At 38.7% G+C, this 17,539-nt stretch overlaps 1 protein-coding gene across 2 annotated transcripts in view; it reads left to right on the top strand.

Moving 5' to 3' along the window:
- The first annotated feature begins 236 nt into the window (after positions 1–236).
- Positions 237–17,539, top strand: part of C10H14orf39 (chromosome 10 C14orf39 homolog) — a 49,438-nt gene continuing 32,135 nt past the window's right edge. For both annotated transcript variants that reach the window (XM_070797692.1, XM_070797691.1), the window contains exons 1-7: positions 237–321; positions 1,267–1,328; positions 1,430–1,486; positions 2,503–2,629; positions 11,212–11,301; positions 16,613–16,800; positions 16,926–16,968. In XM_070797692.1, the coding sequence (XP_070653793.1) occupies positions 1,280–1,328; positions 1,430–1,486; positions 2,503–2,629; positions 11,212–11,301; positions 16,613–16,800; positions 16,926–16,968 (554 nt within the window). In that variant the 5' untranslated portion in view covers positions 237–321; positions 1,267–1,279. The remainder of the gene's footprint in view (positions 322–1,266; positions 1,329–1,429; positions 1,487–2,502; positions 2,630–11,211; positions 11,302–16,612; positions 16,801–16,925; positions 16,969–17,539) is intronic.

The raw sequence follows: 17,539 nt of genomic DNA, 5'->3' as shown, positions 1-17,539 counted from the left end.
GATTCGAGTGGTTTTTGTTGTCATGTTAAGGTTAATGTCAATTTTATTGCTCTTCTCCGAAATGCATTTTAAACTGTTATTTCACAAAAGGAATGGCTAGTCTTAGGGAAAGAAAACAACAGCTCCCGACGGGTTTCCTAGCCTGGGTCTAGGGCTTCTGATCCCAGCAGGTCTCGGGCGGCGGGATGCTTGATTCTCGCTTCGCGGGGGAGGGAGGCGTGAACGCAGCCGCGCCGGTCTCGCGGGGAGTCGGACCTTGCTTTTCAGCGCGATCTGGAGCTCCGGCGGTGGGCTTCGCGCGGCTGGGTGGGGCCGAGCGAGGTAGAGGCGGGGCTCGGACCGGTCTGTGTGGCGATCTGCTGTCGCGTCCTCGGCTCTCGCCACCCAGAGAAGAGTGTGGGATCCGGGAAGGAAGGGTGGGCGTTCGGGTCCCAGAGGGGGTCACTGTGAGGTGCATGGGGAAGAACTATGGATGGCGGTTATTCCGAGGGCAGGCGGCCATGAAGGGTTTGTGAGGCCGGAGGGCCCTGTCCCCGGAGTGTGACTGGAGGTTGCGTTCTGGGGGCTTTCCCGGCCCGTGGCCTCGCTTTCTGCCGCACTGCAGCTCGAGGCTTCGGGGGTCGCCGGGAGGCTGGAGTGTCGGGGACAGTCTCGGGTGAAAAGAAGCGAGTAGTCTCTGAAGGGAGTCGGCGAGCAAACTCCCCGCTTAAGAACGCGCGGGAAGAGTAGTAGCTCTTCGACTCTGTGGTGAAGAGTGGTCCAAACCCCGCCTCAGGCGTTTGTTTGTTTGTTTGTTTTAACGCGACTTGGTAGTCCAGTAAATACCTCCACTTTTAGATTCTTGGTGGTAAATTCGCAAGTGTCAAATTGCACGGTTCCTGTAGGTTTTACCTAGCTGTTGGTGAAGGAATTTCAGAATTTTGCTACGCGTAGTACTCACGCCGAGAAAGGACATTCAGAGATGACCGTTTATTGTAAAGAGCATGTCCTTTGGAGAAATCTGGGTGTCTGTGGACTCCAGATTATTCAGTGACTTATGGCACTACCATGTATAAACAATTGTGAACTTTTAGTAATGCAACGACATTCAATTTACTATGTATAATTGTATATATTTATTTTAATATATATAACGACATTCATTTTTTTAAATGCCTGCCCAGTACCGAGATGAAGGTGTCTCTTCCATCCATATTTTTCTGTAATAATACTCTGTCAAAAGGTTTTTAGAAAATCCTTCCTTATTATTATTATTTTTCTTTTTAGCAAAGTGTCCAAGATGAATGACAGCCTATTTGTCAGTCTGGACAGACTTTTGCTAGAATTTGGTAGGTATAAAATGAAAATAAAGAAGTAGGTAACAATTTGTATTATTATTATTTGACATTTGAACAATGAAATGAAGTTACAAAAAAATTATTTATTTTAGTTTTCCAGTATGAACAAGATATAAGTACTAAAGAAGATATAGTTCAGCGAATTAACAGTAAGTAGTTTTGCATGACAAAGATGTTTTAATTTTTTATAGAATATAAGATGTTATGCAGTTGCTTGGTTTAGGGTAATTTATAGTTGGCATTAGAGCTCCCCCTTCTATCTAGTGAATAATAATAAGCTATTTACCCTAGCTAGTTTTTCAATAGTACATGTCGGTATTCTGTATTCAGCATTTAATTATTTTGTGTTTAGGAATTTTAAGTAGAAATCACTCATAATTACATAAAATTGAAAATATTTTTTCTTCAATACAGGTTATTTCAAACATTTGAGTAAAAAATTTTAAATATTTTTAGAAATCATCAAAAGTCAGTGGCCAGGATTAATGGATGCCACATTTTCAGGATTGCTAATTATTAAAATTAATATTATGAGTAGAATGATAAAGCAAATTATATAAATGTAGTGTTTTAAGATCCTACATAAAAACTATCAAAAGAAGCTACAATCATTATTTCTAATAGTTCTGAAAGGTTTAATAAATTTGTTTATCTTTTCTGTAACAAAAGAGAATAGGGAATTAAGAATTTGTTTTAATTTTTTAAAGAAATTACATTTTATTTTTATCTTGTGTTTACTCACTAGTGACAAAGAAATAAGTGAATTGAAGATATATTAAATAATGACTTGGAATTGATTAATAGAAATTTCACATTTGTCAAAAACAACTCTTAAGTTAGTATCATGTGAATAAATGTTTACATGAACTCATAACATCATAAGATACCATTGATCTTAGACATTTCTTAATCTAGCCCTCTTACATTAGAGATGGAACGGGGGACATTTCTCTTCAATCTCAAACACGACTTCTTAGCTTCTGGGTCTAGGACCAAGCCTGACTGGTCCTGTGCTCTTTAGGGCCCTTCCCATCTCAAGCTTCACTTCCTGTCCATTCTTTGGTTCTCCTTTTTTAGGTCAGTTGCCATATCTTTTTTCCTACTGTATTTGTTTATTTTTAATTTATAATTTCTCCTTAAGAAAATAAATATTTCTGTTTTCTAGAATGCTTTGAAGATATTAAAGAATACAAAGCTACTGTTTGTAAGATACATGAAACTATAAATACGACAGATGAGGAAATTGGTCATTACTGTAAACATAGTAAAGAGATCAAAGACAACTGTAGTAAGTGAGTATTTTAAAGAAACTTTCAATAATTGTCATTAGATTCTCTTATTCAGGAGTATTGAGTTCATAGTTGAAGACACTGTTGCTTGAAAGAGGTATTTTATATTGGACTTCCCTGGTAGCTCAGACGGTAAAGCGTCTGTCTACAATGTGGGAAACCTGGGTTCGATTTCTGGGTCCGGAAGATTCCCTGGAGAAGGAAATGGCAACTCACTCCAGTACTCTTGCCTAGAAAATCCCATGGACGGAGGAGCCTGGTGTCCATGGGGTCGCAAAGAGTCGGACACGACTGAGCGACTTCACTTCACCAATATTAGGAAAATGATGAATCAGGTCTTCAAATTTCCTTGTTACAAGACACTGTAAAAGGGATAACAGAAGGTTCAAAAGAAAGAAGTAAGTGTTGTAAGTGAGGTGAAAGTCACTCAGTCATGTCTGACTGTTTGTGACTTCATGGACTATGCAGTCCATGGAATTCTCCAGACCAGAATACTGGAGTGAGTAGCCATTCCCTTCTCCAGGGGATCTTCCCAGCCCAGAGATTGAACTCAGGTTTCCTGCATTGCAGGCAGATTCTTTACCAGCTGAGCCACAAAGGAAGCCCAAGAATACTGGAGTGGGTAGCCTATCTCTTTTCCAGAGGATCTTTCTCACCTAGCAATTGAAGTGGGGTCTCTTGCAATGCAGGTGGATTCTTTACCAACTGAGCTATCAGGAAAGCCCTAAGATCTCTCTAGTTCAAATCCAGTTAGTATAAATATAATATTTTGAATAATCTAGACTCAGTATAGAAAATTCCTATTAGATAAATGGATCTAAAATAATTTTCATCTTTGAATTTTCAAGATCTTTTTGTCTAAGGGAACTAGCCCAAAATTAGTAGCTTTTCAAAATAAAACTATTTAGTATCTTAATTCTTTCAGTATAGTCTCACATCCTATTCTAATATTTATATCTATTAATATTATTTAAGACAAACATTTTGAAGCAAAGACTTGTTGTTTTTTTTTTTTACTAAGACTTGTTAATGGAACCTAATTGTATGATCAGGTACTTACAAAAATAAAGTGTGTTAGCTTTCTGTATTTAATTTTATGTGGGCCACTGTCTTTGTATTAAGTACTAAAGAATCATACCTGTTTTAAAATGTTTTGTTATTTTAAAATTTCATAAGCTTTTTGGTTTCCCTTATTACTTTTTCATAGTCGTTTTAAATAAAAGTGACACATGCCTAGTATAAAAATTCAAAGAGTATGCAAATATATGGAGTAAAAAGTCTCTCCCTGTCTGTAGTCCCCACCCCCACCCTGTCCTCTTTCTTATAGGTAATCACTCTTAACAGGGAGCACCCTTTCAGACCTTTTAAAATATACATTCAACACCATTACTACGTATGCTTATTTATATATCTACCTGTATTTCTGACTTTGCTTGTCTCAAAAATGCAATCATACTGTTCTGATTTTTCAACTTGTTTTTAAAATTTAACAATATGTAATGTAAATGGTACTATACATGTGATGATTGTGTATAGATTTCATTCTTTTTTTAACAGCTCCGTAGTATTTTATAGTATTGATGCATCCTAAGTTACTTAATCATTCTCCTATTAATACACATTTTGGTTATTTACAGTTATTTCCTATTATAAGCAATATATACAGGTCTCCTTCCATATTTCTAGAACTGCTGCTATAGAATGAACTCCTGGAAATGGCATTGCTAGATCAGAGAGTATGCATGTTTAAATATTTGATAAATAATTCTAAACTTCTCTCCAAAAAAATTATACTAACTTATACTTTCACCAACAATATATGAGAGTTTCTAGTCCTCACAACCTTGCTAACACTGAAATTATCAATGTTTAAATTTTTTTTTTGGCAGTATCATTAACAAAACACTATGTACTGTTCAACTTTTTCTTTGAGGTATACTGCAGTAGGTTTTACCAGTTCAGTTCAGTTCAGTCGCTCAGTCGTGTCTGACTCTTTGCAACCCCATGAATTGCAGCACGCCAGGCCTCCCTGTCCATCACCAACTCCCGGAGTTCACTCAAACTCACTTCCATTGAGTCGGTGATGCCACCCAGCCATCTCAGCCTCCGTCGTCCCCTTCTCCTCCTGCCCCCAATCCCTCCCATCTGGGTATTGTTTTTGCTTTGGCTCCATCCCTTCATTCTTTCTGGAGTTACTTCTCCACTTATCTCCAGTAGCATACTGGGCACCTACTGACCTGGGGAGTTCCTCTTTCAGTATCCTATCGTTTTGCCTTTTCATACTGTTCATGGGGTTCTCAAGGCAAGAATACTGAAGTGGTTTGCCATGCCCTTCTCCAGTGGACCACATTCTGTCAGACCTCTCCACCATGACCTGCCCGTGGTTTCCCTCAATTAGCTGCAGTGGGTTCTGGAAAATTACTGGTAGTTTCTCCTTAGAACCTACTGTGTTCAAGATGTACTTTATACAAGATTATTCTCTGCTGGGTTCTGAGGACAGTTAGTAGGATCTGTTGATTTTAATGCACAAATACCTCTAGTTCATGATTTCAGCTTGTGGCTAAGTGATTTAAATGTGAAATATGAATTCATGAAAGTATGAGAAGACAATATAGGTGACTATAATCTTTGAGAGAAGATCTTTCTATGTCATCAAAGGTAGAAATCACACTGGGAAAAAATGGTAAATATACATAGAAATTAAAAAGAAAAACACTTCAAATTGATACAAAAAGCAAAAAGATAAAGTAGAAAAACATCAAAGAAGGGTTAATTTTAAAAATATAAAGTGCTTGTAGAAATTAGTAATAAAGAGCCAAAGCCCCATTAGAAAAAATGGGCAAAGACAGTAAATAAGTAAATACCAAAGTGAAGAAATGTATGTCTAATGAACATGTGAACAAATGCTCAATCTTACTAACGATCAAAGACATCCAAATTAAAGCAACAATATTATATATTATTGTACATTATTTTGCCTTTAAGTTTTACAGAAATTTAAAGAAGGTTAATACCTGGTATTGGCCAGGAAATAAGAAAATCACCTTGCTCGCACAATGTAGGAATATGTTGTTGTTGTTGTTCAGTCAGTCAGTCGTGTCTGACTCTTTGCAATCCCATGGACTGTAGCATTCCAGGCTTCCCTGTCCTTCACCATCTCCTGGAGCTTGTTCAAACTTATGTCCATTGAGTTAGTGATGCCGTCAACCATCTTGTCCTTTGTTATCCCCTTCTCCTCCTGCCTTCAGTCTTTCCCAGCTTCCCAAGAGTCAACTCTTCACATCAGGTGGCCAAAGTGTTGGAGCTTCAGCCTCAGTTCTTCCAGTGAATATTCTGGATTGATTTGTTTTTAGGATTGACTGGTTGATCTCCTTTCTGTCCAAGGGACTTTCAAGAGTCTTCTCCAACACCACAGTTGAGGCATCAATTCTTCAATGCTCAGCCTTCTTTATGGTCCAACTCTCATATCCATACATGACCACTGGAAAAATCATAGCCTTGACTAGACGGACCTTTGTTGGCAAAGTAATGTCTCTGCTTTTGAATATGCTGTCTAGGTTAGTCATAGTTTTTTTTCCAAGGAGCAAGTGTCTTTTAATTTCATGGCTGCAGTCACCATCTACAGTGATTTTGGAGCCCCCCAAAATAAAGTCTGTCACTGTTTTCATTGTTTCCCCATCTATTTGCCATGAAGTAATAGGACCAGATGCCGTGATCTTCATTTTTTGGATGTTGAGTTTTAAGCCAGCTTTTTCACTCTCCTCTTTCACTTTCAAGAGGCTCTTTAGTTCTTTGGTTTCTGTCATAAGGGTGGTGTTATCACATATCTGAGGTTATTGATATTTCTCCCTGCAATCTTGATTCCAACTTGTGTTTCATCCAGCTCGGCATTCCCAGTGAAGTAATCTGCATATAAGTTAAATAAACATGGTGATAATATACAGCCTTGATGTACTACATACCCAATTTTAAACCAGTCCATTGTTCCATGTCCAGTTCTAACTGATGCTTCTTGACTTGCATACAGGTTTTGCAGGAGGCAGGTAAGGTGATCAGATATTCCCATCTCTTTAAGAATTTTCCACAGCTTGTTGTGATCTACACAGCAAAGGATTTTAGCACAGTCAATGAAGCAGATGTTTTTCTGGAACTCTCTTGCTTTTTAGATAATCCAACGGATGTTGGCAGTTTGATCTCTGGTTCCTCTGCCTTTTCTGAATCAGAAAGTTCCCAGTTCACATACTATTGAAGCCTTGCTTGGAGAATTTTGAGCATTACTTTGCTAGTGTGTGAGATGAGTGCAATTATGCAGTAGTTTGAACATTTTTGTCATTGCCTTTCTTTGGGATTGGAATGAAAACTGATCTTTTCCAGTCCTGTGGCCACTGCTGAGTTTTCCAAGTTTGCTGGCATATTAAGTGCAACATTCACAGCATCATCTTTGAGGAATTCAACTGGAATTTCCAACACCTCCATTAGCTTTGTTTGTAGTGATGCTTCCTAAGGCCCACTTGACTTCACATTCCAGGATGTCTGGCTCTAGGTGAGTGATCACGCCATCGTGGTTATCTGGGTCATTAAGATCTTTTTTGAATAGTTCTTCTGTGTATTCTTGCCAAGTCTTCTTAATGTCTTCTGCTTCTGTTAGGTCCATACCATCTCTCTCCTTTATTGTGCCCCTCTTTGCATGAAGTATTCCCTTGGTATCTCTAATTTTCTTGAAGAGATCGCTAGTCTTTCCCATTCTATTGTTTTCCTCTTTCTTTGCATTGATCACTTAGGAAAGCTTTCTTAACTCTCCTTGCTTTTCCTCGAAACTCTGCATTCAGATGGATATATCTTTGCCTTTCTCCTTTGTCTTTCACTTCTCTTCTTTTCTCAGCTATTTGTAGGGCCTCCTCAGACAACCATTTTGCCTTTTTGCATTTCTTTTTCTTGGGGATGGTCTTGATCACCACCTCCTGTACAATGTTCTGAACCTCCATCCATAGTTCTTCAGACATTCTCTCTATCAAATCTAATCCCTTGAATCTATTTTTCACTTCCACTGTATAAGTGTAAGGGATTTGATTTAGGCCATACCTGAATTATGGCTAGTGGTTTTTCCCACTTTCTTCAATTTAAGTCTGAATTTGGCAATAAGAAGTTCATGATCTGAGCCATAGTCAACTCCTGGTCTTGTTTTTGCTAACTGTATAGAGCTTCTCCATCTTTGGCTGCAAAGAACATAATCAGTCTGATTTCAGTATCGATCATCTGGTGAAGTCCATGTGTAGTCGTCTTTTATGTTGTTGGAAGAGGGTGTTTACTATGACCAGTGCATTCTCTTGGCAAAACTCTGTTAGCCTTTGCTCTGCTTCATTTTGTACTCCAAGGCCAAACTTGCCTGTTACTTCTTGACTTCCTACTTTTGCATTCCAGTCCCCTATAATGAAAAGGACATATTTTTTTGGATGTTAATTCTAGAAGTTCTTGTAGGCCATCATAGAACTGTTCAACTTCAGCTTCTTCAGCGTTACTGGTTGGGGCATAGATTTGGATTACCATGATATTAAATGGTTTGCCTTGGAAACGAACAGAGATCATTCTGTCGTTTTTGAGATTGCACCCAAGTACTACATTGTGGACTCTCTTGTTAACTATGAGGGCTACTCCATTCTTCCTAGGGGATTCTTGCCTACAGTAGTAGATGTAATGGTCATCTGAATTAAATTCACCCATTCCAGTTCATTTTAGTTCACTGATTCCTAAAATGTTGACATTCATTCTTGCCATCTCTTGCTTGATCACTTCCAATTTAACTTGATTCATGGTCCTAACATTCCAGGTTCCTATGCAGTATTATTCTTTATAGCTTCAGACTTTATTTTCACCACCAGACACATCCACAACTGGGCATTGTTTCCACTTTGGCTCAGTCTCTTCATTCTTTTTGGAGCTATTTCTTCACTCCTCTCCAGTAGCATATTGGGCACCTACTGACCTGGGAAGTTCATCTTTCAGTGTCATATTTTATGCCTTTTCATACTGTTCATAGGGTTCTCAAGGTAAGAATGCTGAAGTGGTTTGCCATTTCCTTCTCCAGTGGACTGAACTCTCCACCATGACCAGTCTGTCTTGGGTGGCCCTACATGGCATGGCTCATAGTTTCATTGAGTTAGACAAGGCTGTGATCCATGTGATCAGTTTGATTAGTTTTCTGTGATTGTGGTTTTCATTCTATCTGCCCTCTGGTAGATAAGGATAAAAGGCTTGTGCTGCTGCTAAGTCGCTTCAGTAGTGTCTGACTGTGCGACCCCATAGACGGAAGTCCACCAGGCTCCCCTGTCCCTGAGATTCTCCAGGCAAGAACACTGGAGCGGGTTGCCATTTCCTTCTCCAGTGCATGAAAGTGAAAAGTGAAAGTGAAGTCGCTCAGTCGTGTCTGACTCTTAGCGACCCCAGGGACTGCAGCCCACCAGGTTCCTCCATCCATGGGATTTTCCAGGCAAGAGTACTGGAGTGGGGTGCCACTGTAGAAGCTCCTTGATTAGAGTTACTGGCTCTGGGGCAAACAGGTCTTGCTCTGATGGGCACGGCCATGCTCAGTAGATTTTTAATCCAATTTTCTGCTGATGGGTGGGGCTGTGTTCCCTCCCCGTAGTTTGGCCTGAGGGCAAACTATGGTAGGGGTACTGTAGCCATGAAATTAAAAGACACTTACTCCTTGGGGCTTCCCTGGTGGCTCAGATGGTAAAACGTCTGCCTGCAATGCGGGAGACCTGGGTTTGATTCCTGGGTCGGGAAGATCCCCTGGAGAAGGAAATGGCAATCCACTCCAGCACTCTTGCCTGGAAAATCCCATGGACAGAGGAGCCTGATAGGCTACAGTCCATGGGGTCACAAAGAGTCGGACACAACTGAGCAACTTCACTTTCTTTCACTTTACTCCTTGGAAGGAAAATTATGACTAACCTAGATAGCATATTCAAAAGCAGAGACATTACTTTGCCAACAAAGGCCCATCTAGTCAAGACTATGGTTTTTCCAGTAGTCATGTATGGATGTGAGAGTTGGACTGTGAAGAAAGCTGAGTGCCGAAGAATCGATACTTTTGAACTGTGGTGTTGGAGAAGACTCTTGAGAGTCCCTTGGACTGCAAGGAGATCCAACCAGTCCATTCTAAAGGAGATCAGTCCTGGGTGTTCATTGGGAGTACTGATGCTGAGGCTGAAACTCCAATACTTTGGCCACCTCATGTGAAGAACTAACTCATTGGAAAAGACTCTGATGCTGGGAGGGATTGGGGGCAGGAGGAGAAGGGGACGACAGAGGATGAGATGTCTGGATGGTATCACCGACTTGATGGACATGAGTTTGAGTGAACTCTGGGAGTTAGTGATGGACAGGGAGGCCTGGCGTACTGTGATTTATGGGGTCGCAAAGAGTTGGACATGACTGAGCGACTGAACTGAACTTAACTGAAAGAGTCTCTTGATGAGGGTGAAAGAGGAGAGTGAAAAAGTTGGCTTAAAACTCAGCATTCAAAAATCTAAGATCAGGGCACCTGGTCCCATCTCTTCATGGCAAATACAAGGGGAAAAAGTGGAAGCAGTGACAGATTTTCTTTTCTTGGGCTCCAAAGTCACTGCAGACAGTGACAGGTGCTGCCATGAAATTAAAAGACACTTGCTCATTGAAAGGCAAGCTATAACAAACAGAAACAGTATATTAAAAAACGGAGACATCACTTTATCTACAAAGATCTGTAGAGTCCGTTTTTCAGTAGTCATGTACGGATGTGAGTTGGTCTGTAAAGAAGACTGAGCACCAAAGAATTGATGCTTTCGAATTGTATTGGAGAAGACTCTTGAAAGTTGCATGGATTGCAAGGAGATCAAACCCATCAATCCCAAAGGAAATTGACCCTGAATATTCATCAGAGGGACTGATGCTGGAGCTGAAGATCCAATACTTTGACCACCTGATGCAAAGAGCCAACTCATGGAAAAGACCCTGATGCTGGGAAAGATTGAAAGCAAAAGGAGAAGGGAGTGGCATAGGATGAGATGGTTAGATAGCATCACTGACTCACTGGACATGAATTTGAGCAAACTCTGGGAGATGGTAAAATAAGGGGAGCCTGGAATGCTGCAGTTCATGGGGTCACAAAGAGTTGGTTATGATTTAGCAACTGAACAGCAACAACTCTATAAATATTTACTCCAATAGAATTTCTTAACCAAGATCTTATAAGTATGATGAGAAAGATAGCCTGATGCCAACACTCTATACAACATAGAGTGTTGCAGAGTATATTCCAGAGATGTCATTGCAATACACAACCCAGGCATGTCAAATTTGTTCCTTCCCTAGTCATGGTTCCCAAACAAACTTTATGTGAAAATTAGTGGATGTTGACATTCAAACATGTATACAATTGCATGTATGGTCATAGTGGTGATGATGGGAAATGGGAATGTTTTTCTTGATGTAAGCTTATTTTCTCCATGAAAGGAAAGATTGTTTAAGTGGTTACATTCATTTTTATCATTTCTTCAATTTATTATTCTTAGATGCTAATTACAGTATTTTTTTTTCCATAGCTGGAAGCCAACATGTGATGTATTTCATAAACATGAAGACTACATGCAGGAGCAATTTATTATTTATCAAGAAACTATTGAAAAAGACAAGTACAGTATAAATATTAATTTAAGCTTATCAATTCTATAAGTTAGTTTTAATAAGACATTATTTGTAAAAATATTAATTGAAAAATGTACACAAAATTTTTTAAAAGTAAATCCACTGTTTTGGACTCTTTGGTTGTCATTGTTGGCCTACCTATTTGTTATAAAGCTCTTTCTAACCTTGGATATATTTAAACATGTCCTTAGCATAGTAACTATCAGTAGGAATATAAAGCAGAGTGCTTCAATTAATGTTTTTAATGACTGAGTTGCTATGGTCAAACACCTTAAGGAGTAGCCTCTTATAAAGTTAGCTTATGAGAAAATTGGAATATTGGCTTTAAAAGGGTATTTTTATATAAAATTTGTGTTTTTCAGTTGGTTAGTGGGATATTATATTCTGATGGAGAAATATTAATATTTGTATGGGTTTATTATGTGTTAAATCACTTGGTTTGGGGAATTAAATGTAGTTAGTGAATATAATGAAACAAAGTGAGGAACTTGGAACACATTATATAATAATTTCACTTAATTAAAAAAAATTAAATGTTTTTATTTTTAACATAATTGGATAAGAACAGTATCAATTTTATTTTTAATTTTTATTTTATTTTTTTTACTATTTCCACCCCCCCCCCAGCTTTATTGAGGTATAATTGATGTATGACCTAGTGGTTTTCCTTATTTTCTTCAATTTAGGTCTGAATTTTTCAGTAAGGAGCTCATGATCTGAGCCACAGTCAACTCCAGGTCTTCTTTTTGCTGACTGTATAGAGTTTCTCCATCGTCGACTGCAAAGAATATAATCAGTTTTGGCATTGACCATTTGGTGATATCCATGTGAAGAATTGTCTGTTGTGTTGCTGGAAGAGAGTGTTTGCTATGACTAGTGTGTTCTCTTGACAAAACTCTGTTAGCCTTCGCCCTACTTCGTTTTGTATTGCAGGGCTAAACTTGCCTGTTACTACAGGTATCTCTTGACTTCCTAATTGTGCATTCCAATCCTCTGTGATGAAAAGGACATCTATTTTTGGTGTTAGTTCTAGAAGGTGTTGTATGTCTTTACAGAACTGGTCAACTTCAGCTTCTTCAGCCTTAGTGGTTGGGGCATAGACTTGGATTACTGTGATGTTGAATGGTTTGCCATGGAAATGAATGGAGATCATTCTGTTGTTTTTGAGATTATACCCAAGTACTGCATTTCAGTACCCAAGTACTGGCCCAAGTATTGACCCAACCACTAATGCTGAAGAAGCTGAAGTTGACTGGTTCTGTGAAGACATATAACACCTTCCAGTTTTGCCAAGAGAATACATTGGTCATAGCAAACACCCTCTCCCAAGAACACAAGAGAAGATTCTACACGTGGACATCACCAGATGGTCAATACTGAAATCAGATTGATTATATTCTTTGAAGCCAAAGATGGAGAAGCTCAATACAGTCAGCAAAAACAAGACTGGGAGCTGACTGTGGCTCAGATCATGAACTCCTTATTGCCAAATTCAGACTAAAATTGAAGAAAGGGAAAATCACTAGACCATTTAGGTATGACCTAAATCAAATCCCTTACAATTATATAGAAGTGAGAAATGGATTCAAGGGATTAGATCTGACAGAGTGCCTGAAGAACTATGGATGGAGGTTCATAACATTGTACAGGAGACAGGGATCAAGACCATTTCCGAGAAAAAGAAATGCAAAAAGCAAAATGGCTGTCTGAGGAGGCCTTACAAATAGCTGTGAAAAGCAAAGGAGAAAAGGAAAGATATACGCATTTGAATGCAGAGTTCCAAAGAATAGCAAGAAGAGATAAGAAAGCCTTCCTCAGTGATCAGTGCAAAGATATAGAGGAAAACAATAGAAATGGGAAGACTAGAGATCTCTTCAAGAAAATTAGAGATACCAAGGGAACATTTCATGCAAAGATGGGCACAATAAAGGACAGAAATGGTATGGACCTAACAGAAGCAGAAGATATTAAGAAGACTTGGCAAGAATACACAGAAGAACTATTCAAAAAAGATCTTCATGACCCAGATAATCGTGATGGTATGATCACTCACCTAGAGCCAGACATCCTGGAATGTGAAGTCAAATGGGCCTTAGGAAGCATCACTACAAACAAAGCTAGTGGAGGTGATGGAATTCCAGTTGAGCTATTTCAAATCCTGAAAGATGATGCTGTGAAAGTGCTGCACTCAATATGCCATCGAATTGGGAAAACTCAGCAGTGGCCACAGGACTGGAAAAGGTCAGTTTTCATTCCAATCCCAAAGAAAGGCAATGCCAAAGAATGCTCAAACTACCGCACAATTGCACTCATCTCACACGCTAGTAAAGTAATGCTCAAAATTCTCCAAGCGAGGCTTCAGCAACACGTGAACCATGAACTTCCAGATGCTCAAGCTGGATTTAGAAAAGGCAGAGGAACCAGAGATCAAATTGCCAACATCCGTTGGATTATTGAAAAAGCAAGAGAGTTCCAGAAAAACATCTACTTCTGCTTTATTGACTATGCCAAAGCCTTTGACTGTGTGGATCACAATAAACGGTGGAAAATTCTAAAAGAGATGGGAATACTAGACCACCTGACCTGCCTCTTGAGACATCTGTATGCAGGTCAGGAAGCAACAGTTAGAGCTGGACATGGAACAACAGACTGGTTCCAAATAGGGAAAGGAGTACATCAAGGCTGTATATTGTCACCCTGCTTATTTAACTCCTATGCAGAGTACATTATGAGAAACGATGGGCTGGATGAAGCACAAGCTGGAATCAAGATTGCTGGGAGAAATATCAATAACCTCAGATATGCAGATGCCACCACCCTTATGGCAGAAAGTGAAGAGGAACTAAAAAGCCTCTTGATGAAAGTGAAAGTGGAGAGTGAAAAAGTTGGCTTACAACTCAACATTCAGAAAACTAAGATCATGGCATCTGGTCCCATTACTTCATGGCAAATAGATGGGGAAACAGTGGAAACAGTGGCTGACTTTATTTTTGGGGGCTCCAAAATCACTGCAGATAGTGACTGCAGCCATGAAATTAAAGGACGTTTGCTCCTTGGAAGAAAATTTATGACCAATCTAGCCAGCATATTAAAAAGCAGAGACATTACTTTGCCAACAAAGGTCTATCTAGTCAAAGCTATGGTTTTTCCAGTAGTCATGTATGGATGTGAGAGTTGGACTATAAAGAGGGCTGAGCACAGAAGAACTGATGCTTTTGAACTGTGGTGTTGGAGAAGACTCTTGAGAATCCCTTGGACTGCAAGGAGATTCAACCAGTCCATCCTAAAGGAGACCATTTCATCTGAATTAAATTCACCCATTCCAGTCCTTTTTAGTTTGCTGACTCCTAAACTGTGATGTTCACGCCTGCCATCTCCTGTTTGACCACAGCCTATTTACCTTAATTTGTGGAGCTAACATTCCAGGTTCCTGTGCAGTTATTGTTCTTTACAGTGTCGAGGTTTACTTTCCCCATCAGTCACATCCACAACTGAGTGCTAATTCTGCTTTGGCCCAACCACTTCATTATTTCTGGAGCTATTAGTAATGGTTCATTGTTCTTCCCCAGTTACATATTGGACATCTTCCAACCTGGGGGACTCAGCTTCTGATGTCATATCTTTTTGTCTCTTCATACTGTTCATGGGGTTCTCGCAGGAGGAATACTGGAGTGGTTTGCCATTTCCTGTGGAACACATTTTGTCAGAAGTCGTCACTGTTATGCGTCTATCTTGGGTGGCCCTGAACAGCATGGCTGATAGCTCCATTGAGTTATGCCAGTCCTTTGCCACAACAAGGCTATGATCTATGAAGGGATGAGGCATATAAGTGTGCTCACAAATCCACCTGCATGAGAACCTGCCCAAGCCTCACCCCATGCCAAAGTGGGAGTGCAGATAATTGGCTCAGATTTCAGTCCTCCTTCAGGAGCAGTGGTTACATGGTAGTCTTCCTTGTAGCTTTAATTGAGATCTTCTGCAAGCTTTAAGTAGGTATTCTATAAGAATCATCCTACCTGTAGATGTAGTTCTGTTGTGTTTGTGGGAAGAGATGAGCTCCCTGTCCCTCTACTCTGCCATCTTTTTCTTCTCTCAAGAATATGGTTTTGCAGTGAACCTGGATTGAACATGTTCAATGTTGTGAGGACTGGCAAACTTTTTTTGGTAAAGGTCCTGATAGTAAATGTTCTAGGCCTTTTAAATGTTAAAGTCTTTGTCACAGCTACTCCAGTCTGGTATTTTGGTATAAGAGCAACTGTAGGCAATATGTAAGTATTGTGTTCTAATAAAACTTTATTTATGGACATTTGCAGCTTGATTTTCATTAATTTTGATCTGTCATGAAGTATTTTGGAGAAGGAAATGGCAGCCCACTCCAATACTATTGCCTGGAAAATCCCATGGACAGAGGAGCCTGGTAGGCTACAGTCCATGGGGTCGCAAAGAGCCGGACACAACTGAGTGACATCACTTTAACTTTCATGAAGTATTATTATTATTATTTTGATTTTTAAAAATAATTTAAAAATGTAAAAATTGTTCTTAGCTGATAAACTGTACAAAAACAGGTAGCAGGTTAGATTTGGCCCATAGATCATAGTAACTGACTTGTCTTGTAGATTAAGCAAAGTTCAGGTAAGAAGGAAGAGTTAATACCTTTTTTACAAGAATTGACCATCTCACTCAAGACTGGTTCTTGAAGAGATGATCATTCACCTCTACCTGAACTGTACTGGAGGAGTTCCTCCAAACAGTGCTGAAATTTTCTTATAAAACAGTTGTGGAATATGCAAGAATGATTGTGAACCCAAAGTTCTGCCACATAGAAAGTGATAATTTTAGCTTAGAAAACTTAAGGATATTTAAAGGCATAGTTATAAAGGTAGCTAAACTGGGAAGAATAGAGATTTAGAACTCAGGGAGAATAGAGATTCAAGAAGTAATCAAAAGAACCAGGTTCTGCATTGTCATGTAGGATGAGAAGTGAAAAGAGATCACTAAGTTGGACAAATTAGATCATTGGTAACCTTGGGAAGGGTGGATTCATTAGAATGGTGGAAGTAGAATTTTAATTGAAGAGGATTAAGGAGTGAGTAACTCAGGTAGTGAAGAAAAAGAGTAGAGAATTGGAAAGTTTAATAGAGTTAAGAAAAGTTTAAAGGGCAGACAGTATTGAGTGAAGCAAAAATAAGTAGATTTTTAACTTGTCTTTTATGCTTAATTTAGTAGTTTTTAACAAGTGATTTTAGAAAGTTTTTAGATGCACTTTTGTTATATTGATACCATTTCTTTTAACAGAAAAATGTACCATGATTATATATGTCAGTATAAAGATGTTTTAAAGCAATACCAACTAAAATACTCAGAAACACCCCTCTCACGTGAATATTATGAGAAGAAAAGAGAATATGAAGAAATTCAAAACAGAGTGTTGGCAAGTACTGAACAACTGAAAGTGAATGAAACTATTTTTATGGAATTTTTAGGTATTAATTTTTTTATACATACTGTTTGATACATACGTATTTTTGATACATACTGTTTTAATAACATTACCCTTGTAGTGAAAATAATATAATAAATCAATCTAAAATATGGTTTTGTTTTGCAGTGCCTTCTCCCTTTCCATCACTTACCAGTTGGACACTACATATGTATCCACAGTAGTATTTCTACTTAGAATTTTTATTTGATAAGTATTATTTCTGTATTCTAGCTGTTACTGTGTTTCCTTGTGACTATTACATTGATTTGGTTTTTTGTTTAATTAAAAAATTAAGAGATTACTTTAAAGGTCATCTGGAATTAGTTTTCATATATGTGCATGTCATCAGAAGCAAGAAATTTTAATGCAAATGAAGTGGTATATGTACTTGTCTTTAAGTGGCTTAACTTAGCAACCCAACCAATGAAAAAGTTATTTTGCTTTGTTTTACCAAAGAGTTTCAATTAAATCAGTTGATTATTTCTATTAGGATGGACGGTGGTAAGGAGGTGAGTCACAATTCACTGGGTATCTACTTTGTGGCAGGAAGTACTCAAGAAGATACAGAGCTTTCTTATAATGAGCTCACAGTTTGGTAAGGAAACAAACATGTAAACAAGTAATTCTAATACAGTGGCATTGTATTAGATGCTTAAGTAATTTTTAATTGGTCTAAGTCTCATCTCTTTGTCAAGGAGATCTTCTCCCATGATGAACTTGGAACTTTAATCCTCTTCCAA

This window comes from Bos indicus, chromosome 10, assembly GCF_029378745.1.
Source record: "Bos indicus isolate NIAB-ARS_2022 breed Sahiwal x Tharparkar chromosome 10, NIAB-ARS_B.indTharparkar_mat_pri_1.0, whole genome shotgun sequence".
NCBI classification, from domain to species: Eukaryota; Metazoa; Chordata; class Mammalia; order Artiodactyla; family Bovidae; genus Bos; species Bos indicus.
Note: the sequence above shows the minus strand (reverse complement) of the source record. Positions and strands in the feature narration are given on the sequence as shown.